General features: G+C 42.6%; 1 protein-coding gene across 1 annotated transcript in view; it reads left to right on the top strand.

Annotated features, from left to right (window-relative positions):
* Positions 1 to 24,108, top strand: part of KIAA0319 (KIAA0319 ortholog) — a 103,079-nt gene that overhangs the window by 65,311 nt on the left and 13,660 nt on the right. The window contains exons 7-17 of the mRNA XM_012509038.2: positions 976 to 1,063; positions 2,050 to 2,142; positions 3,641 to 3,773; positions 5,283 to 5,511; positions 9,181 to 9,304; positions 11,904 to 12,036; positions 13,011 to 13,159; positions 15,164 to 15,315; positions 17,578 to 17,716; positions 18,402 to 18,561; positions 22,761 to 22,903. Coding sequence (XP_012364492.2) covers positions 976 to 1,063; positions 2,050 to 2,142; positions 3,641 to 3,773; positions 5,283 to 5,511; positions 9,181 to 9,304; positions 11,904 to 12,036; positions 13,011 to 13,159; positions 15,164 to 15,315; positions 17,578 to 17,716; positions 18,402 to 18,561; positions 22,761 to 22,903 — 1,543 coding nt within the window. The remainder of the gene's footprint in view (positions 1 to 975; positions 1,064 to 2,049; positions 2,143 to 3,640; positions 3,774 to 5,282; positions 5,512 to 9,180; positions 9,305 to 11,903; positions 12,037 to 13,010; positions 13,160 to 15,163; positions 15,316 to 17,577; positions 17,717 to 18,401; positions 18,562 to 22,760; positions 22,904 to 24,108) is intronic.

Raw genomic sequence — 24,108 nt, 5'->3', positions numbered from 1 at the left:
TATTTTTAGTAGAGGTGGGTTTTCGCCATGTTGGCCAGGCTGGTTTTGAATTCCTGACCTCAAGTGATGTGCCCTCCATGGCCTCCCAAAGTGTTGGGATTACAGGCGTGAGCCACCATGCCCAGCTGCAAACATCTTTCTCATGGTAAGATCAAAAGAAGCATATGAACAAATAAAGTTTCAGCCATGCAAGTAGGCAGGCAGATGGTTAAGCGGCTTTGGATGGCTTTTCTTTATTTGGGTTACTTGGTATATCTCAGTTTGGGGAAAAGAGCCTGGTTGTCCCACAAGCATTGCAGAGAGGTTAAAAACCTGTTCTAACTCTTGCTCTCCTTGCAGTGTTAAGGACATTCTACTTATCTCTGGTTCTCAATCTGGCACATCTCTAGAGCTGCCAATAATTCCATTCCAGGTCACAAATTGCCGTATCACATATTGCCCTATGATACAAGCACCCACAAGAAACATGCCCCCTTTCTGGCCTAGGAGGATATATAAACTGACTTAGCGACTAGAGGTCTAGTTTCCTACCAGATGATTGTGTTGACTTCCTCTCCTGGGACCATACAGCTAATGGTACAACACAGACTTGCATCACCCTCATGTCATGGAGCTCTGTTTCTCAAAGTGTGGCATCCAGACCACTGGCAACCAATGCACCAGAGCTAGGTGGTAAAATTGCATGGTTCCATACACACATCTGAGAACTGCTGCCCTCTGTTGGTCCATCTCACCCAGGCCTCTGTGAAGCCCTCTGTAGCGAAGCTAAAGGCCTGTCTAGGTGATCCTTAGTGTTCCAGAATTCAGGCTTCAAACATGTGGCAGCCTCTTGACAGATCCAGATGAGACTCTTTCCTGAGCCCCTTCTCTATGCTGACTTTAGGAGTGTGGCTTCTGGGACATTTTAGCTTTTTTGAGGTAGTGGACCCATCACGTCTTGCATGTTGAACTGCATAACTTTTGTTTATGTTACAGTTGTCCGTCGGACTTTATGTCTTCAAAGTCGCTGTTTCTAGTGAAAATGCCTTTGGAGAAGGATTTGTCAATGTCACTGTTAAGCCTGGTAAGCCTGTGTAAGAGAATGGCCTCCTATTGTACATATTTATCTCAATTTTTGGTGCCTGGATGACTATATATCTATCTACCTATCTACCTAGAGAGAAAACCTATTTTGTATTAGGCTCCATTGTAGAGAAAACACGCCAAGATTATATGTTTGGTTTTTTTTCTACCTTTCGCATAACACTTTGTACTTGCTTGACAAGGTTCTTGCTGGCTGCCCTTGAATGGTGGCAAATCTACCTTAGCCCTCTCTATCTGACATTTACGCCATCCCCTCTAACTTCTGCCTGCACTCTCCATGATTCAGCTTCACCTTCATAGCAGGGGCATGTTAAATACATTCAACTGAGCAACCAAGAAGTCAGGGGAAAATGTGTGCCCATCGGTCAGTGCATTCATGTGAATTAGAAACACGTGGTTCTTGGGCTGGGTGGGCACAGCCCTGGCTTGGTAAGTAGAACATGGGCTGGCTTTCAGCCTCCACCACCCCTCACCTGTGCTGAGGGCACAACCTACCCAATCAAGGTGAACCTCCCTTGCACCCACTTCAGCCCACCCTGAGGGTCTCACAGCTCTATCTTTTGCACATTCTGCCTGGTTATTATCACAGCTGAAGCATGGTTGAGCGGGGGAGTTGCCTTCAGTCAGAGATATAAGATCCACTCAATCCGAGGAGCTGGAACTGTAATCCCTTGCTCCTGCTCTGTAATTACTGCTCACATTCTGTGACGAGCCCCTTTGTTATTATTGTACATCTTCACTGAGCCTGGGCTTACATACAAAAGTGTAAATGTACAGACAAGCTCCTGAAATTCATAGAGAGACTCCAGACTTTAAAAAGTGCTCTCCATAGTTGAGGCCTATAGGATAAACACCTTCTTGACTGGACATTTATAATCAATTTTTTAAAGTAGATGATTTCATGTGGGTAATGACATATGCATACACAACATGGGCTCAGTCACTGTCCTTTTTTTTCTGTTACAGCCAGAAGAGTCAACCTGCCACCTGTAGCAGTTGTTTCTCCCCAACTGCAAGAGCTCACTTTGCCTTTGACGTCAGCCCTCATTGATGGCAGCCGTGTGTATCCTGTGATAGTTTAGGGATTTCTTTTTTCTCTACATGCTACGAAATGTAATGGGTGCTCTGCATCAAAGCTGAGAGGACTTATGGGCTGTTACTTTGATAAACGGCCACCTCCTTCTTTAGTTTTACGTCTTCTTTAGTTCCTTTAGCTCCTCTATCCTGTGCTTATTTTCCCTTCACCTTTTGTCTATTCTATTAGAAAGTTCTTTAGGGCCTGGCCATTTGATAGGGAATTAGAGCAATTATTGAAGAATCTCCTTCTGGTGTAGTATATATGGTTAGCAGTTGGAAAATCACTTCATATATATATATATCTTTATATAGAGGAGCTCCCATGACTTGACTTGAGAGGGGAGGTGCCCCCCACCAGATGGGAAAATCACTTTTAAGAACTCTTAGAAGGGATGTCTTCAGTGAGGGAGCGTGGTGGTTTTTTAAAATTCGTTCAGAGATCGTTTCTTCTATAGGAGTATATGTGGAAGGGGCCCCTGTGTAACTACAGGTATCCATGTAAATAAGAATAGGTTGAAAACATCCTGTGTTTGAGTAGGTTCAACCTTATCGTGTAACAGGTAATTGCATTTTATGTACATTTAATCACAAAGCTAATACCAAATCCTTTAGATGAAGAACGGTTGCCTTGGTTGTTGGGAGAAGAATACTTGTTAGCCATTAAAGCTGCTCTATCTTGCAAGCCTGCAAATTTACAGAGATCACTTTGACATGACCATTTGCATCTACTCAAAAATAGTCTATATTTCCATCTTAGCAATATGAAAATAAAGCATATGTTAAATGGAAATATTTACGTGAGCAAATAGGTCACATTTTGATTCCTCTAATTCAGTATGGCTTATTTACAGGAAACTGTTCAGGTTTATTAATCTGTCACATGAACTTGTTCTTTCCTTAAATGAATTAGATGAAACTAGCCCCTTTCCAGGTCTAAATTTCTATGAATCTGCATGGCACATTATGTTTGTTCTCTTTTAAAGTAGAAATGGAAAATTGTCGTGTAAGGATATGACCTTTCTCTGGATTTACCCCTTAATAATTAAGGTAGTAAAAGATGTTTTGTAAGTTGTAGAAAGGCAACTCAAGTCTTTTTGAACCTGTCAGCTCAGGTGCCTATTTAAAATGATCAGTAGAAGCTTGCATGCTGTAGCTGAGGTGAGCAGAAGTAGCATTTCCATGTGCTGCATTTTGTTGACTTCTGTTTTTTAAAAGCAAAAGCATCTGTCACTGTGCTTCTTAAATATTCAACTGAGTGGGAACAGCCTCATTCAAATCTTGTGGAAATCCAGGAGAAAAACAGTGATATAATTTCAGGAGTAGGAAAGAATCTCCTTCTAATACAGTATATATCCATTGAGAGCTAGGCAAGTAGATAATTTCATATAAAAATGAATTTAAATATGCAGTAATTAAAGTATAAAACTTATGTCTCCCTCTTCTTGTATTTCATTCTTGTCTTTATTTCTTAATCTTGTAGAAAGTACAGATGATACTGAAATAGTGAGTTATCATTGGGAAGAAATAAACGGGCCCTTCATAGAAGAGAAGACTTCAGTTGACTCTCCCATCTTACGCTTGTTTAACCTTGATCCTGGTAACTATAGTTTCAGGCAAGTGGGTCCCTGCCTTTATGGTGCTGCCTGCTACTTACATTTTGACTGTTTCTTTAAATTAATGCGTATAAAACACTGCACTTCTTATTTTGATAAAAGATTTGGCTTTCATGGGGGTTTTGGTTGGATGCCACTGGAGACTCTGATATCCTCATCAATTAATATGAACTTTATTTATTTATTGGAGTAAAATTTATATATAGTGAAAGGTACTTTATGAGATTCATTTAATTCATTTGTATTTAATTATGCTTTACCATCTGATTGGAGCAGGTTACTGCTGCTAACCCAGGAAGAAATTTCCTAATGGGCCCAGAAAGTGTCCTGACTCAGCCTGGTTGAGAAGGAAGGACTTTAGATGTTTGGTTTGCTGTCAGAACCAGAAGTAGAAGTTGGATCTTGGTTGTGTGGAGTATGAGGGATAGTGTGGAAGGAAGCTCAGAATGCACTGGTGCCCCCTACATGTTTTTGCCTGCAAGGAAGGCCTGTGTTCTTGCCACAGCTTCATTGTCATATGCCTATTGATATTATTTAGCACTCATCACTGCTCCCACCACCATCTTTAACGTAGAAGGATGAAGTGACCCATTTGTGAATTCACTGTCCTCAGGACCACATTAGGAATCAGTTTAGTACAGGAAGGTTAATGCACTTCCCTTTTTTGTTTGCAGAGGTTGAGCATTGGTTCGCATTTGAAAGTGCTTAATCCTAACACCACTTTGCAAGGAGTATCCTGAAAACATAATTATAAGTTCTCTAGAAAAGGATTAAAAATTAAAAGGCTTTGTAGCTGAAAATTCAGGAGTGATTTGCTGTCTCTGCATGCTCAACCTGAAGGCAGAACTTAAACCTGATCCATTTTTAGTCTCCGTTAAGAGAGTCGCATCTATGTTGGGTGAGGATGGTTTCTTCACCCAGCATCTCAAAAGCTAATCAGAAATCCATAAAGGTGAAACTCTGACATCAATATGTTATGAACTAAAACTAAAAGTCAACAGCAACAAATTCAAACAAAAATATCAAGTCTGTGTTTATCTTTGCTTCATCCTTAGATTTCTATTTTTACCTGTTCTGAGAACTGTTCCATGAGCAGACTAAATTGACCTAAGTTTACCTTGAGATTTGGCATATTATTTTTTTGTCTGCTTTTTTTTTTTTTTTTTTTTTTTGGTTGTTTTTTGAGACGGTCTGTTGCTTTGCTGCCTGAGCTGCAGCGCAGTGGGGCAATATCGGCTCACTGCAGCCTTGACCTCCCGGGCTCAAATGATCGTCCCGCCTCAGCCTCCCAAGTAGCTAGAACTACAGCTGTGCATGACCACACTCGGCTAATTTTTTTTTTTAATTAAATAGAGACAGAGTCTCATTCTATGGCCCAGCTGGTCTCAGAACTCCTGGGCTCAAGCGATCCTCCCACCTCAGCTTCCCACAGTGTTGGGATTACAGGCGTGAGTCACTGCGCCCAGCCTGGCATATTCTTCCAACTATGGCTTCTTCTCCTTTTTGTAGGTTGACTGTTACAGACTCGGACGGAGCCACTAACTCTACAACTGCAGCCCTAATAGTCAACAGTGCTGTGGACTACCCACCGGTTGCTAATGCAGGACCAAATCACACCATAACTTTGCCCCAAAACTCCATCACTTTGAATGGAAATCAGAGCAGTGACGATCACCAGATTGTCCTCTATGAGTGGTCCCTGGGTCCTGGGAGTGAGGGCAAACATGTGGCCATGCAGGCAAGTTCTCCATCCTGCCTTCAGACTTTTGTCTGTCTGTCTGTCTATCTGTCTACCTGCTTACCTACCTATCTATCTGATGTTGGTTGGGGTAGGCAGTTAAATTTAGATAATTTATTTTGTAAAGTTATCTGATATATTACACTATTAGAAAAGGACCTAAGCTCACAAATCTTCCAAGTTTACATCCCTTCCCCTCGCCCACTTAGATAAGCACAGGACAGCAACGAATTGGCTCTGTGTTGAAAATTAGATCTTGAGATCAGTTTGGGAAAAGTCTCACATCTGTTAGAGAAGTATTTTTGTATTGGGAGAAACCTTAGAAATAATCTAATCTAAACCTCATTATCAGAATTTTTTTTGTTACTCTGTTTCTCCTGTTTATACAAACTCCATGTTATCTTGTCTGCATCCACTGTTCGCTTTTTAGGGCCTTGTTTGTATCTACCTTTTGATTTGTTCAAATCTTTTAAGCATATTTGTCTAACAACATAATAATCTTGAAACTTCTGTTGTGTGTGTGAGCTGTTTGCTTATTCTTCTTTTTGCGATTGGCAAAGCTATTTGTTTTTGTTGCTAATCAGCTTGGTGTTTTTGAAGTTATTTTATTATTTGAGAGTTTCATGAAAAAAAAAAAAAGATAGGACCTTACATTTCCATCTTCCTTTTCTCCTTCAAATTTCGCCTCACCAGTCCAAGATACATTTCTCATTAGTATTTAAGATAAAATCGGACATTCCGTGGAAACTTACCTGCTTTACTTTCCGGTGTTCCTGGAACACGCCTTGCAATTATGAGGAGTTAAAAGTGACTGGGTAGATTTTTGGAACTTGAAAGAGCCATGAGTTGTCTGGATATCCTTGGAGAACCCTCTTGGTGGTGTCCATCTCTACCTAGGGGTTGTAGTATGTGCCATGTTTGCTTCTGTTGTGTTAAGAATTCTGATTCAGAGGTGGGTTGTATAGAAAACAGGAAGATGGGATATTTTGTATTTTCACTGTTAAAAAAAATCTTCCTAATTTTCTTTTACTTAATTATTAGGAATTATGCATCCAAAGCTAACACTCCAAAATTCATCCATGCATACTGGACATGTATCCAAAGTTCCTGAGGGCTGGGCCACACTGTGAGCCTTGCCTCTACACACCAGCCCAGTTGCCAGACACCCTCTCTCTTCTTTCCCCAAAGAATATCCATAGTAACAACCTTATTGCCTTAAGCTTGATTAAGATGTCCAAGTATTAACTGGGGCAATCACAAAGATGAGGTCTGTGAATCAGACCCTTTTATATTTGTCTGAAAATTATACCAAGCAGCCTGCTGAGGCTGTGTTCTTACTGGGGAAGGAAGTGAAACCTTTGCAATTGCCTGAAACGTGTGGCTGCCTTGGGGGCATCGGTGAGACACAGTAGTCTGCTCAGTTCCCATTTGCCACAGCATTCCCTTCCATTGTGTGCAGAAGCTTTCTTGTACCAGATGAATTTGGAGGCAACTCCTGGGAAATTATAGTTTCCCTGCTGAACTTTTCAGAGAAAGGTGCTTTGCCTTATTTAGTCAAAGTAGGGAAAGGTATTTTTTTTTTCAAAAGTTCTTAAAAGTATGCATTTCAAATTTCAGAAGTTCCCCTGGTAGCACAATTGATCTTGTATCAATTTTTGTTTTAAATTTTCCATTAAAACCTTAAAAAATACACATAGATACATTTATCTTTAGACAATCTTGGGATCTATAAAAGTAAATAAATTGTAATAAGACTTAAAAATCCTTTTCATGATGCCATGAACTTCAGACATAAGCAATAATTGAAACTATTACCAACGACAAAAAAGAAAGGGTATTAACCTGGGGTCACCAAGTGTAGCTATTGCATACTCAGTTGAAAAAATGACTTTGTAAAAACTTAGGTTGACTTCGAGTTTTACAAAATTATATTATTTATTTATTTTGAAACAGGGTCTCACTCTGTCACCCAGGTTGGAGTGCAGTGGTGCGACTATGGCTTACCGTAGGCTTGATCTCTGGGCTCAAAAGATCCTCCCATCTCAGCCTCCCGAGTAGCTAGGACCACAGGCACACACCACCACACCTGGCTAATTTTTGTATTTTTTTGTGAAGATGGGGTTTCGCCATGTTGCCCAGGCTGATCTCGAACTCCTGGGCTCGAGCAATCCTCTCGACTTGTCCTCCCTAAGTGCTAGGATCACAGGCATGAGCCACCACACCCGGCAAAAAATTATTATTATTTATTTTTTCTTTTTTGAGACGGAGTCTCACTCTGTGGTCCAGACTGGAGTGCAGTGGCACGATTTGGCTCACTGCAACCTCCACCCCCTGAGTTCAAGCGATTCTTCTGCCTCAGCCTCCTGAGTAGCTGGGATTACAGGTGCCTGCCACCACGCCGGAATAATTTTTGTATTTTTAGTAGAGATGGCGTTTCACCATTTTGGCCAGGCTGGTCTTGAACTCCTGACTTCATGATCCATCCGCCGCGGCCTCCCAAAGTGCTGGGATTACAGGCATGAGCCACTGCACACGGCCAAAAAATTATTTTTGATTACAAAAGTAATACATGAATTGCCTCTTGTGGTAAAAAAAAAAAAAAAAAAAAACTCAAATAAATTCTGCTAAAATAAATTCAAATAAATTGATCACCACTGTCATCCAAGTGTCCTTATTGAAAATAATTACTTTTATCAGTTTAATGTGTATACTTCCAGAATCTCTTCCATGTGTCTGTGTAGGTGTGTGTACACATGTAGCAATACCTTTCACATTGTATGCATTGTTCCACAAGTTTCTTTTTTGTGTGGATTTCTTTAAAAATTTTTTTACTGTTTGCTTTTGAATGTGACCCAACTTTCTTTTTTTTTGCTTAATATGTCTTTGACATTTTTCATTTTAGTATTTATAAACCTGCCTCATGATTTTAAACTTCTTTCTTTTAAACTAGCATTCCACAGTGTATCGTAGTGTGTTTGACCATCCTCCTGTTGATGGATGTGTAGATTGTTTCCATGTTTCGCTGTGATAGACTGTGCTTCAGTCAACATCCATGGACGAGTCTCCTTGTGCATTTCTCTGGTGTAGATACTAAGAAGTCGTATTACTGGGTTGGAGTATGTGCTTATTTAATATTTTAATAGCTGTTTTCAGATTGGCTTTCAAAAAGGCTATACTAGTTTACACTGCTTCAATAGTGTATGAGGTTGCACAGTAGACTTTCAGTTGCATTTTCCTGGGGACCAACATATCTTTTTCTTTTTTCTGTCACTTAGGCTGCAGTGGTGCAATCTCAGCCCACTGCCACCTCCCTCTCCCATGTTCCAAGCGATTCTCGTGCCTCAGCCTCTTAAGTAGCTGGGATTACAGGTGCCCGCCATCATGCGCAGCTGATTTGTTTTAAAATATTTTTAGTAGAGATGGGGGGTTCCACCATGTTGGCCAGGCTGGTCTCAAACTTCTGACCTCAAGTGATCCACCTGCCTTGGCCTCCTAAAGTGCTGGGATTACAGATGTGAACCACCGTGCCTGGCCAAACACATTTCTTTTTTGAGCAAGATCTCTGTATTAAGTAAAATTGTTAGTTTTTCATTCTGTCATACTATTTACTTGTGTTTCTTTACTTTTTTGTTTTGTTTTATTTTTATTTTTGTATTTGCTATTACTTAGGGAGTACAGACGCCATACCTTCATTTATCTGCAATGCAGGAAGGAGATTATACATTTCAGCTGAAGGTGACAGATTCTTCAAGGCAACAGTCTACTGCTGTGGTGACTGTGATTGTCCAGCCTGGTAGGTGGAGGAGAAAGAGATTTGGCCTCAGAGATTAAAGCAGAAATGATAGCTGGGCTTCTGAGGTTTGGAGATGCCACACTTGGTGGTACCGGCCTGTGGGTGCCAAAGCTCCATATAAAACTAATTTCATTTCAAGGTTCTAAATCTTGCCTTGACTGTCTGTAAACTATGGCATGAAGGATGAAATGAGAGCCATCCACAGCACTGCTTGTGGGCTCCGATTTGCCTTGTGGATGCTTCCACACGTGCCCCACTCTGCTCTAGAAAGCTCCAGGGGATCTTGAAGGGGCTGGTTCTTATGTGTGGCGTGACCACACATAAGATGTGAGATGTAACCAGACATTGGGGAACACGTTCCAGTTCAGCATTACTGTTCATTAATAGTTTCATGAAAACCCAGGGCTCTGCCTACCTCCTGGGTTAAATAACCTTAAAGGTAGCTATACCTTTGTTTGATAATGGTCTCTGCCTTAGAACTTTTCTAGAAGAGGCCTGTTAGTCCCAGAACCTCGATCCAGTTCCTGGCAACGAGATTATGCTCAACCTATAGACAACTTATTTATTTATGCCGCTAATACATAAAAAGTGCTATTAGTTAGACCCTGGGATGTGGAATTAAACAAGATAGACTTGATCTCTGCCCTTGCAGGGCTTATGGAGAAGTTCACATGAAACCCTGTGTTTGGCGCTTTACTAAAATAACTGCAGGGTGCTAGAGGACCCCAGAGAAAGAGCACTCGCCTGGGTGTGACGCATCTGCAAAGAGCTCATACATGAGCTCAGGGTTGAAGCACAAGTCACAGTCAGTGAAGAAGGGGAGGGGTGGGCAGCACAGGGGAGGAGGAAGAGTTCTTAGGCAGAGGGAACAGTATGCATGAGGGCCAAGGAAGAGAGTCTGGTACATTTGAAGATTTAAAAGGAATTACTGTGATTGGAGAGAGAGAAAAAGAGGTAGGGATGTGGGAATGGGAGGTGGCGGGGAGGGTGGGCAGGGATTGGAATCACAATAGATGACCCCAAGAGAGCCCGGGACTCCATCCTAAAGGGCTTTGTAAATGTATGGTCACCCAAGTACTCTATCCTACGGCCAAGGGAAACCCCTCTTATGTAGTGAGTAGGATCATGGGGGCTGTGGCGGCGTGGTCCAAACATTGGGTAATGGCTGCCACAGCTTTTGACTACCTGACTTTTGTGTGTGTGTGTGTGTGTGTGTGTGTGTGTGTGTGTGTGTGTGTGTGTGAGAGAGGAGAGAGGAGAGAGAGGGAGACAGGGTCTCACTCTGTTGCCCAGGCTGGTCTCAAACTCCTGGGCTCAAGCAATCCTCTCACCCTTGGCCTCCCAAAGTGCTGGGATTACAGGTGTGAGCCACTACACCTGGCCCTTTTTTTGTTAACAGATATTTTATCTATTTATATCAATATTAGCTATACTTTTTTTTTTTTTCCTCGAGACAGAGTCTCACTCTGTCGTCCAGGCTGGAGTACGGTGGCATAATCTCAACTCACTGCAATCTCTGCCTCCCAGGTTCAAATGATTCTAGTGCCTCAGCCTCCTGAATAGCTGGGATTACAGATGTGTGCCACCATGCCTGGCTAATTTTTGGATTTTTAGTAGAAACAGAGTTGTGCCATGTTGGCCAGGCTGGTCTCGAACTCCTGGCCTCAAGTGATCCGCCTGCCTCGGCCTCCCGAAGTGCTGGGATTACAGGCGTGAGCTACCACGCCCTGCCAATATCAGCAATACTTTATATCTTTTACTTTCGTTTAACATTTAATTTAAAATGTTTCGAACATTTACTGTTTACCAGGCACTGTGTTAGCACTGAGGCTACAGAGACAAAAGGAAGTAAGCCCTACCTGATAAAGCAGGTCTCTTCACATGGATGTCCCCTCCCTCCCTCTCTGTGATGTCCCCTTGTCCCCTCCCTCCCTTTCTGTCTCTCTTCCTCCCTCCCTTCCTTCTTTCCTTCCTTTCCCTTTCCTTCCTCCCCCCACCCTTCTTCCCTTTCTCCTTCTACCCTTCTTTCCTTTTCTTCTCTTTCAACCTATGACTGAAGATTTTTTTTTGAAATGGAGTCTCGCTCTGTTGCCCAGGCTGGCTCACTGCAAGCCCCATCTCCCGGGTTCACGCCATTCTCCTGCCTCAGCCTCCCGAGTACCTGGGTCTACAGGCTCCTGCCACCACGCCCGGCTAATTTTTTCTATTTTTAGTAGACGGGGTTTCACCGTGTTAGCCAGGATGGTCTCGATCTCCTGACCTCGTGATCCACCCGCCTCGGCCTCCCAAAGTGCTGGGATTACAGGTGTGAGCCACTGTGCCCGGCCGACTGAAGATCTTTTAAACCAAAGAAACCAAAGATGTGTCTATTAGAGACAGTGTTTCTTGGCTGCCTGTAATGGCAGTCTTGAACTTGGATGGTTCAACTCCTAGATCAGCTAGAAGGCTAAAGTGCTTCACTCCAGGATTCCAAAGCATGCTGCATACTCTAGTGGCTGCCTGGTCTGAAGATGAGTAATGTACTTAAATCAAGAAATCACAGGATTGCAGACTTAATGCAAATAGATAATACTTTTTCACACTGTTTCTGTAATTCCAGAAAACAATAGCCCTCCAGTGGCTGTGGCCGGCCCTGATAAAGAGCTGATCTTCCCAGTGGAAAGTGCTACCCTGGATGGGAGTAGCAGCAGCGATGACCACGGCATTGTATTCTATCACTGGGAGCACATCAGGTAGTCTGTCTCGCCACTGAGCTAGGTTCATGCCCATGCTGAATGCTAATATTATCCCTTCTCTGGAGGATCTGTAGTAAACAATCAGCTTGAGCGTTTTGAGGAGTCAGGATTTAAGCACGTGTCTAGAAGTGGCTGGGCATTATTGATTGAAGAGTACATTAAGTGTGGATGGACATCATTGACAGTGGAGGGAGGTAGAGCTTGGGGCAGTTGAACAGGGCTGTCTTGGTGTGAGGCGAGCTCATCACAGAAGAGGTTCAGGGAAACCTGCATGTGATCCTGTCTACACTCAACCCATCCTGCAGTGACTGTAGACACCAGAAGTGCAGTGTAAGGGGTGACCCATATCATCTAACATTTTCTGAGCTTTACATGCTCTGTCTCACAGAACCCTGTATCAGTTTGTAAGAGATAAATAAGAATATTATTCCTATTTAAAGTTGAAGAAACTGAGGCTTGTAGACACTAATGAGACCACACAGACTAAGGTTGCCCAGATAGTAAGAGAAAGAGCTTGGACACAAACCGAGGTATTTTTGACAAGCCTCTGATCTTAATGACTATACTGTGATTTCTCTCCTAGGAGAGGGCTTATCTGGCTTATTGCCTCCTCCTCCATGCTCTCCCTAAAGATAGATGAGGATTTCACCTAATTTTATTCAAAGAAGAAATGGGAGTCGTTTCTAAGGCTCATTTTCCAAGGATAGATCATTTCACTGGCAGCTTGACTTTAAAAAATCAAGAACAAATATTTTCTTCCCAGTAATCCAGCAGACTCTGCCTGAGATAGGTTTTAGCTTGTGACTCTTACACTGAACTAGAGAGTACAGATGAATGGAGTTTTCTTAGAATTCTCTAAATGGTACATATTATAGCTGGAACAAAACATTTATAAGAGCACAAATCACATGCCTGTCATATTCAGAATCCCATGCCCCCTCCCTTATGTTAACCACTTCCATGTTTTATAGAGGCCCCAGTGCAGTGGAGATGGAAAATATTGACAAAGCAATAGCCACTGTGACTGGTCTTCAGGTGGGGACCTACCACTTCCGTTTGACAGTGAAAGACCAGCAGGGACTGAGCAGCACGTCCACCCTCACTGTGGCTGTGAAGAAGGGTGAGTGGGTCTGAGGTGGACAGGGCTGGGCCTGCTCCTCTTTCGAGTCTGCAGGACCCTCAGCCAGGCCATGACTATTCAGAGATGTTGGTGTTGGCTTATTGTTCGCAGCAGATGCCGAGCCCTGCCTGGTGGAAAAAAAGCCAACTTTCTTCTATTCACGTTAGCTGTTTCTCAGTCGCCTCTGCAAGCAGACACTTCCTTTTGTTTGTGGAGCATATCTTCTAATGACTTCACTCTTCTGTGACTACTAGTAATGAAAGACCCACATCCAAACGACACCATTATGCTTTTTTTTTTTTTTATTCCTTGGAAATTCAAGAAAAGAGATGTTTTCAAATTCCATATAGTTTCTTAATGTGAAATCTGTGGTCTAGACTAGTGCAATACTGCTTTAGGTACTTGTCGCCTTGTCTGTCTTCCCATTTGACTGTGAACTGCCTGAGTGCCTTTGCTTCAGACATCTCTGTATCCTCAGTGTAGCAGAGTGCCAGACTCAAGGCAAATCAGAGGTGTTGAATGAATTAGTGAATGGATGATTACTACGTGTTGAAGTGCAGAGGAGTATAAGAGCCTGGCTGGTTGGAAAGGTTCAAGCATTGTAGAATGGCAAGAGTGTGGGATGCTGGGAGAGTGGCTGCAGCCTGAGGCACAGGCTCTGCCATGGAGGGTTATATGTGCCACGGGCCATGCCTAGGGGTTTGGACTTTATCCTCTGGGCAGCCGGGAGAGGCTGAAGCAACTTTAACAGCAAAGTGATATAGATTTGGATTTTTAAAAAGATTTTATTGTAGAGATTTTCAACCATGCATAAAAGTAGAGAGAATAGTCTGAACAGGCATCTTGACTTGTTTCTAAGTGGAAATTGGGAGGGATCAGGCTGGGTCCCAGAGCCCCATCTGAACAAGCAGGATTTGCCTCACAGCAGCCTCATCTCCAAATTGAGGCTGTGTCTTATGATCTCCCCACTGTACCCCAGTCTTGTTAGTGCTCCCTGGCCCTTCTTTTCTGAAACTATTACATCAGAAATGGCTTTTACATTGCCTCATTTTTAAATTTTTAAAATAGACACAGGGTCTCACTCTGTTGCTCGGACTGCAGTACAGTGCTGTGATCATAGCTCATTGCAGCCTCAAACTCCTGATCTCAAGGGATTCTCTCACCTCAGCTTCCTGAGTAGCTGGGTCTACAGGTGTGTGTCACCATGCCCAGCTGATTTTTAATTTTGTGTGTGTGTGGAGACGGGTCTTGCTACCCAGGCTGGTCTTGAACTTCTGGCTTCCTGCCTTAGCCTCCCCAAGTGTTAGGATTACAGTTATGAGCCACCAGGTCTGGCCATTGCCTCATTTATATTTAACACCTAGTCAGAGAAGTGAGGGCCTAATTATCATTGTTATTATTTCAATTTTTAATTTTTCGTAGAGATGGAGACTTGTTGTGTTGCCCCGGCTGGTCTCAAACTCCTGGTCTCAAGTGATTCTCCTGCTTTGGCCTCCTAAAGTGCTGGGATTACAGGTGTGAGCCACTGCACCCAGCCTACTTTTTACTCAATTTTTTTTTTCTTTTTTTATCTTAGAGAGTCAAGATTTGGCAGTACTTGAAGTGGAAATATTTCTGGCCAGATAGTGTGGACCAGTACAAAATGACCCAGTATATTTTAAACGAAAATATTGCCACTTTCAATACCCTAAATGTTGGTAAAATCATTGTTTCTATTTTTCAAGGACAGAAAAAGTATAACAATATTAGAAAAATTCCCAATGTACAGCTTGTCACCTGCTTTACCTTTTTCATCCCAAATTATAGCTAACTAAGTACAAATGGAGCTTTAAGGAAGTCTGTATCTTATATGTATCTGGGAATAAAAATGCCTTTTTGGATATTTTAATTCTACATACTGTATCTGCAAGGTGGAAGAGTTGTGGATGTTTTATGACACACTTCTTCTATCACTGGTGTTTTAAATCAATCTCTTTGCTTTCATTTTTGCTATATTTGACTTAGAAAATAATAGTCCTCCCAGAGCCCAGGCTGGTGGCAGACATGTTCTTGTGCTTCCCAATAATTCCATTACTTTGGATGGTTCGAGGTCTACTGATGACCAAGGAATTGTGTCCTATCTGTGGATCCGGGATGGCCAGAGTCCAGCAGCTGGAGTGAGTACTGAGAGAGAATTACTCCTAGACCACTTATCATTACATCTGCATTAGTCAGCTTGAGCTGCAAACAGTATATCACAGTATATTCTAAGGATATAAGTATAAGGAGGCTTAAACAACAGAGCTTTATTTTGTCTCCATTATGGAGGCTGGGAAGACAGGCTCAAGTTGCTGGCTAATTCAGTTCCCAGTGAGGTCTTTCTTCCTGGCTTGCAGACAGCTGCCTTCTTACCATGTCCTCCCATAGCAGGGGAAGAGAGAGCACTCTGGTGTCTCTTCTTATAAGGACAGTAAATCCTATTGGATCAGGGGCCTACCCTTATGACCTCAATTAACCTTAACTACTTCCTTATAGGTCCTATTTCTAGATACAGTCATATGGGGTTAGGGCTTCAACACAGGAGTTTGGGAAGGACACATTTCAGTCCACGGCAGTGTCTCTGTAATGACCTCATCTCTCTTTCCATGTTCCCTGTAAGGTGCTTATGCTTCTACATTTGAATGTTCTGAAGGCTGGAGGCAGTAGGCTGCTTTGAGATTTAACCAAAAGCTGAAATGCTTTCTGACTTTTTCCTGAACAGACTTTGGATGGGGCAGGAAACCATAGCTTGGAAGGACTTTGAGGTCAAGTCTTCCAGCTGGAAGCAGGATGCTTTTCCATCCTTCCTATTTTGGTCCAAGTGGATTCTTTTCTGTTCCTCATATTGTACCAGATGAGTCAATAGATCAGGGATTGCTATTTACATTTTATAGATGCAGAAGGTGTAGTGCAGAGATGAGAAGTGACTTGGCCAAGGTGAACTAATCCATTTCTTTTTTTCTTTTTTTTCTTTTTTTTTTTTTTTTGAGATGGAGTCTCACTCTATCGCCCAGGCTGTAGTGCAGTGGCATGATCTTGGCTCACTGCAACCTCCACTGCCCGAGTTCAAGCGATTCTCCTGCCTCAGCCTCCCACATAGCTGGGACTACAGGCACGTGCCACCACATCCAGCTAATTTTTGTATTTTTAGTAGAGACGGGGTTTCACCATGTTGGCCAAGATGGTCTTGATCTCTTGACCTCGTGATCTGCCTGCTTAGGCCTCCCAAAGTGCTGGGATTACAGGCGTGAGCCACCACGCCCAGCCTTAACTAATCCATTTCTAATCAAACTAGACACACCTAGGTTTTTAGCTCCTGGCAGGCATTTTACCCCCATTAGATCACTCTGCCTCTTAGCACATAAATGTATGTACGTCTTCATTCCTGCCATTTCTAAGGACTGTAGAGATACAGATTTACTCTTGGAGATGTACTAAGGAGTGGTCACAGGGAAGGAACTGAAAATGCTTTACACTTTTTTTTTTTTTTTTGAGTCGGAGTTTTGCTTTGCCGCCCAGGCTGGAGTTCAGTGGCATGATCTCGGCTCACTGCAAGCTCCGCCTCCCAGGTTCAAGCCATTCTCCTGCCTCAGCCTCCCGAGTAGCTGGGACTACAGGCGCCCGCCACCACGCCCGGCTAATTTTTTTGTATTGTAGTTTTAGTAGAGACAGGGTTTCACCTTGTTAGCCAGGATGGTCTCGATCTCCTGACCTCGTGATCCACCCGCCTCGGCCTCCCAAAGTGCTGGGATTACAGGCGTGAGCCACCGCGCCCGGCCAAATGCTTTATACTTTCTAAGCACTTTTAGAATTAACACTATTCAACTAGATGGGGGATTAGCCTCTAAATGTAATAACGGTGAGACTCTGTTCAGAGCACTTATTCGTTATCACCCCTTCTATTAGCAGGAGTCTGGGAGGTTCTTCTCTCATTCTTTGGAGCTTAGAAGCACACAGAACAGAGGACGCTACACAGGGTCTTGGGTTATTTCAGATGAACATGATACATTATGAGGGAATTCAAGATGAGAGTTTTGTAAAGCTATGTTTGAAAATAAGACCCAGAAAACCTGTGCTTTGTTCTCAGGGTCCTTGCCCTAATTCAAATGGTCTTTCCCTTTGTTGGATACAATTAATTATTTGGTAATTCCTGGAAAGTGCTTGGTAAACTCAGTTCAGGAAATACTGTCTGCAGATGTGCCCCCTGGTGCTTTTTGGGGAAGAGATGCTGAGGATTTCTCCAGTCTTTAGCTATCCCGCCAGCCTCATTCCCCTGCAGCCTCCCTCTTAAAGTCACGCCTGTGTTAAAAAGATGGGACACTGAGGTTTAGGATCAACAGAAGCCCAGAAATTGGGACCCGAGGATTGACAGCTGCCCTGTGATCCGTGTTCTTTCACAGGATGTCATCGATGGCTCTGACCGCAGTGCGGCTCTGCAGCTTACGAATCTGGTGGAGGGGGTGTACACTTTCCACTTGCGAGTCACCGACAGTCAGGGGGCCTCGGACACAGACACTGCCACTGTGGAAGTGCAGCCAGGTGAGTTCCTGGGCTCTGTAGCTGGCCATGCAGGCTCTGGCTGGTCAGCCTTTGGGGTCTTTATGCTGACAGGTGTGACCAGTGTGGGAGGCCTCCTGTGGCTGGCTCCAGCTCTTAGCTGGACCCACTTTGAGGATGTCTCTTACACGTTGTTGTGTATCCCCAGATAGATCCAGCCTCATCACTCTTTAAAAGAGAATGTTATCTGGCAACTAGATTTTCTTTTCACGTTTGTTTTCCTGCCAGAAGACAAAGACTTAATGTGAAGCGGACCCAAGGGCCTCATACCAGGGCACAGAGGGAGGCAGCTCCAGTGAAGCAGCTGTAACGACCCCGGCATAAACTCGACTGGAAAGTGCCCATGGCACTTGGAAGCAAAATTCTTTCTGGTCCTGGGAAAATGTGGAAGAGGCTGAAATTTTCAGTTAGCCCAGAGGCTAATTAGGTACACCTGATTATCTTCTGGAAAAAAAAAAAAATTATAAACAACAAACTGTGATAAAACAAGGGAAAGTACTCCCAGATAGTGGCCTCTGCGGTGTTTAGAAGAATTTACCTGAGTGCTATAACTCAAATGTAGAAATGGCATAGGAGTAATTTTGAGCTCTTATAGAAACGTCGCTCCTTATGCTCTGAAGCCCGTGCAAATGTCCAAGTGCAAATCCTGTATCTTCTCTTTCCCCAGACCCTAAGAAGAGTGGCCTGGTGGAGCTGACCCTGCAGGTTGGTGTTGGGCAGCTGACGGAGCAGCGGAAGGACACCCTTGTGAGGCAGCTGGCTGTGCTGTTGAACGTGCTGGACTCGGACATTAAGGTCCAGAAGATTCGGGCCCACTCGGATCTCAGGTAGGAGCTGCACAGAAGGCGGGGCCTTGGCCGTACAAAATTCCAGCTCTTAACCTCATCCCAGTCCAGTAGAAAACTGTTCATTCCTCTGCTTCTTTTGTATTTTTGACACACTTTTATCCCATTCATATACTTTTTTTCTCAAAGGACAGTAGTATGGCCAACATCATGCTAGGTCCTTCCTAAAATCCTCAGTAAATGTTTGCTGAGTGGGAATGTTCTGAGTGAAGGAGGAGCTGGGGAACAGCAGGGGAGACGGTTGTTAGCTCTGGTGTCTTCAGAGCTGGGCAAGGGGTCTGGGGCATGTGAAGAGGATGTCTCATAGCTGGGCTGCATCCCTGCCCCACGCTCATGGGGACTGAGGCTTCTCTCAATGTGAAAGGATCACTGATTACCATTTATCATCTCCTGGGAGTATATGAGGCTGAAACTCTGGCCTTTATTTTTCATGACATCTTTGTATTTAATTGAGTTTTATTTATTTAATCTATTTATTATTTTATTTTATTTTTATTTTTTGAGATAAGGTCTCACTCTGTTGCCCAGGCTAAAGTGCAGTGGCACGATCTCAGCTTACTGTAACCTCTGCCTTTCAGAGTCAAGTGATTCTCCTGCCTCAGCCACATGAATAGCTGGGAATACTGGTGCCCCCCGACTACACCTGGCTAATTTCTGTGTTTTTAGTAGAGGCAGAGTTTCACCATGTCGACCAGGCTGGTCTCAAACTCCTGATCTCAAGTGATTTGCTCGCCTAGGCCTCCCAGTGTGCTGGGATTACAGGTGTGAGCAACCATGCCTGGCTGAGTTTTATGTTTAAAGTCTTACCTAGCTCAGGGTGGAGTGGGAAGAGGCAGAGAAAGAATATGGGAGTGAAAACCCACTATTCACAGTAACTCCATTTCTCCGGTTATTGTCAGTTCTTCACTTTGGTTAGTTTTCCAGAGAACTGAAGTTCACGTAGAAAAACACCAAATTTAAACATGGTCTAATTATTTTCTAAGAAACTCTTTCTAAAATGGATCATATAATTCCCTTGTAAAATATCAAATACTGAATCAAAGACATGTCTGAAAATCAACAAAACCAAAAGTTGTTTCTTGGACAGGTCAGCAAAATTGACAAATCCTTAGCTAGATTGACTAAGAAAAAACAGAGAAGACTCATATTACTAAAATTAGGAATGAAATAAGGCACATTACTACTGACTTTATAGAAATAAAAAGGGCTGGATGCAGTGGCTCACACCTGTAATCCCAACACTTTGGGAGGCCAAGGCAGGCAGATCGCTTGAACCCAGGAGTTCGAGACCAACCTGGGCAATGGCGAAATGCTATCTCCACAAAAAACTAGCCAGGCGGCGAGGCACGGTGGCTCATGCCTGTAATCCCAGCACTTTGGGAGGCTGAGGTGGGTGGATCACTTGAGGTCAGGAGTTCAAGACCAGCCTGGCCGACATGGCGAAACCTCGTCTCTACTAAAAATACAAAAATTAGCTGGGTGTGGTGGCAGATACCTGTAATTCCAGCTACTCAAGAGGCTGAGGCAGGGGAATTGCTTGAACCTGGGAGGTGGAGGTTGCAGTGAGCTATCGCGTCACTGCACTCCAGCCTGGGTGACAGAGCGAGACTCCATCTTAAAAAAAAAAAAAAAAAATTAGCCAGGCATGGTGGCACACGCCCGTGGTCCCAGCTACCCAGGAGGCTGAGGTGAGAGGATCACTTGGGAGGTTGAGGCTGCTGTGAGCCATGTTCACACCACTGCATTCCAGCCTGGACAACAGAATGAGACCCAGTCTCCAAAAAAAGGTGGGTGGGGGAGGATTATAAGAGAATATTGTGGATCATTATATGTCAACACATTAGATAACCTAGATTAAGTGGACAAATTCCTAAACAGACATAAACTATAAAAACTCACTTGAGAAGAACTTAAAAATCTAAATAGACCTATAATAAATAAAGAGATTGAATTAGTAATGTTAAAACTTTCCACAAAACTCAAGACCAGATGGCTTCACTGGTTAATTCTGCAAAACGTTTAACGAATTAACAGTCCTTTACAAACTTCCAAAAAATAGAAGAGGAGGGAACATTTCCAAACTCATTCAGTGAGACTAGTTTTACCTGGACACTAAAGTCAAAGATATCACAAGAAATGAGAACTACAGACCAATATCCCTTGTGAATATAGAAGCAAAAATCTACAACAAAATACTATCAAACTGAATCCAGCAACTTATTACAAGGTTTATAGACCATAACCAAGTGGGATTTATCCCAGTAATGCAAGTGTGGTTCAACATATAAAAATCAATAAATGTAATAAACCACATTAATAGGATAAAGGACAAAACTGCAGGATCATCTCAATAGGCACAGCAAAAGCATTTGACAAAATCCAACACCTTTTCATGATAAAACACTTGCTGTGGGTTGAATTATATCCGCCCCCTGCCCCCCACCAAAATATAGTCAAGCCCTAACCTCTGGTACCTATGAATGTCACCTTACTTAGAAATAGGGTCATTACAGATGTAATTAGTTAAGAAGTTATACTGGAGTAGGGTGGGCTTTTAAATCAATATGACTGGTGTTCTTCTAAGAAGGGGACAAGAGACACAGAGAGAGGCACACAGGAAGAACACCATGTAATGACCGAGGCGGGGACCAGAGAGATTCCTCCACAAGCCAAGGAATACCAAGGATTGCTGGCAGCACCAGAACTAACAGAACACTTTGATTTTGGACTTCTAGCCTCCAGAACTGTGAGAAGAGGTTTCTGTTGTTTTAAGCCGCTTCGTGGGACGTGTTTTACGGCAACCCTAGGAGATGAATACAGATTGGAGTAGCTATTTCTCCAAAGAAGATATACAGATGGCCAATAAGCATGTGAAAGGTGCTCGCCATTAGCCACCAGGGAAATGCCAACCAAAACCATGTTGAAATATCCGCTAGGATGGCTAGAATCCAAGACAGACCATAGCAAGTGCTGGCAAGCCTGTGAAGAAACTGGAACATTTATACATTGCTGGTGGGGATGTAAAATGGTACAGCCACTGTGGAATACAGTTTGGCAGTTCCTCAATATGCTAAGCATACAGCTACCATATAACCCATTAATTCCACTCCTAGGTATATACTCAATAAAAATGAAAAACTTATGTCTACACAGAAACTTGTATATAAATGTTCATAGCACAAATTCATAATAGCCAAAATGTGGAAGCAACTCAAATGTCCACCAACTGACGAGTGTATACAAAATGTGATATATTCATACAACAGAATATCATTTGGCAGTAAAAATGAATAAAGTACTGATGTGTGCTACAACATGGATGAACTTTGAAAACATGATGGTAAGTGAAAGAAGCCAGACACAGAAGGTCTCATATGGTATGATTCCATCTACCTAAAGTGTCCAGAAGAGGCAAATCCGTAGAGACCAAAAGCAGATTAGTGGTTGCCAGGGACTGTGGGGAGGAGGTGCTCATGAGTGTGGATTGTCCTTCTGGGGTGATGAAGGTGTTTTGAAATTTGATAGTGGTGATGGTTGTGCAACTTTGTGAATATACTAAAAGCCATTCCATTTACACTTTAGAAGGGTGAATTTTATGATATGTAAGTTATATCTCAATCAAAAAAGGTAAAAAGAAAGACATGTCTGCAAGTTATTTTGTGTGTATTTGTCTTTTTGCGCACATAGATACATTGCTCCTTTTTTTTTTTTTTACTTACTATTACGGATTTATTGCAAAGAATATATTAAAGGATACTAATGAACAGCCAGATGAAAAGGTACATAGGGCAAGATCTAGAAGGGTCCTGTGCATGAGAGCTTCCATCCCCATGGATGTAATACTTCATACATCCCAGCACATAGATGCATTCTTGTTCACTAACCTGATAGCTCTCCAGACCCATTTGGTTAGGATTTTCAAAAACTGATACATAATTTACACATTGCTCCTTTTATCTGAAGATCTGTCTGTCTTTGATCAGCTGTACGTTGAGACTGAAGAGGCTTTGTGAATAGAAACAGATCAATTCCTTGGCTCACAGATATGCCCCTGTCCTTGGCAAGCCACAGAGCTGTGGCCGTCTACCTCCCCAGTTTCACAGGTCAGATGCTGTGGTGGGCGTGTCATGTCAGTCACCGTCTGACCATGTGGCTCTCCTCTCTCATTGTCTCCTCCGTAGCACCGTGGTTGTGTTTTATGTACAGAGCGGGCCGCCTTTCAAGGTTCTCAAAGCTGCTGAAGTGGCCCGAAATCTGCACATGCGGCTCTCAAAGGAGAAGGCTGACTTCTTGCTTTTCAAGGTCTTGAGGGTTGATACAGCAGGTAGGTCCCCTATGGAATATTCTAAAACAATCAGACTTGCCAATCATGGATAAGTTTGACAAACACAGAAGAGGAGTGACGTGAACATTTTCACTTTAGCATCCAGGGACTTGTTTTACATTTATTTCTCCAATAGAGTTTCCTGCAGCATACATTTGCCAACTACTCTTGGTCTTGGAAGAAAAATGGAAAACAATAATAATTGTGGGCCTAAAATTAAGATTATACTCACAAGATAATGGCCATTGACAGAAAGAACAATGTTAAAGACAAATAAGTGTTACTGGCTGCAAAGCCATGTTTATATAATTTATTTCCCTTGGACATCATGCCTTAGGTTGTGATGATAATGTCATGTAGCTCCTTGAAAATTTAAGACAGCTCACAAATACCTTCTCCAGGTGTACCTCTTTTCTTAGCTCCATGCTCACCACCCCTTCCAGGGTACTAAAATGATTCATAGTCCCATTGTTTCTGTCTTCATTTCATGAGTAACATGAATCTCTTGTTTTGTTGAAGTGGTTATTTCAGTAGACTCCAGGGAAATGAGAGTTACAAGGCACATGATAATGTTTGGGCAGTAAAATTTAATTTGTTTCAGATTATCTATCTATCTATCTATCTATCTATATATATATATAGATATATATATATATATATCCATCTACAATTGACTTTCTCAATTATAATATGGAGTAACTTAATTTTTAATAATTCCTTTTTTCTTTTCTTTTTTTTTTGGTGTTTTTAGTAGAGATGGAGTCTCGCCATGTTGGCCAGGCTGGTCTCAAACTCCTGGCCTCAAGTGATCCACCCACCTCAGCTTCCCAAAGTGCTGAGCCCACCACACCCAGCCAATCACTCCTTTTTTTCCAGCCACAAAAATAATATTTATTTATTGTACAAAATTTAGAATATCCAGAGAGGCACAAAGAAGAAAATAATTCTCTAAATTCTAGGTCCAAAATTCTCACCATCCAAAGAAAATTTTTGTTAATACTCTGATATATGTTTTTCCAGTTCCCCCATCTCTACAATCAGGATGACATGATATATATTTTTAATCTGATTTTTAACTTCAAATCATATTATGAGCCAGGAACAGTAGCACATGCCTGTAATCCCAGCTACTCCAGAGGCTGAGGAGGGAGGATGTCTTGAGGCTAGGAGTTTGAGACCTATGTTGCCACAGCAACATAGCAGCA

Source organism: Nomascus leucogenys, chromosome 8 (assembly GCF_006542625.1).
Source record: "Nomascus leucogenys isolate Asia chromosome 8, Asia_NLE_v1, whole genome shotgun sequence".
NCBI classification, from domain to species: Eukaryota; Metazoa; Chordata; class Mammalia; order Primates; family Hylobatidae; genus Nomascus; species Nomascus leucogenys.
The sequence above is the reverse complement of the archived record's forward strand: the minus strand, read 5'-3'. Positions and strand labels throughout refer to the sequence as shown.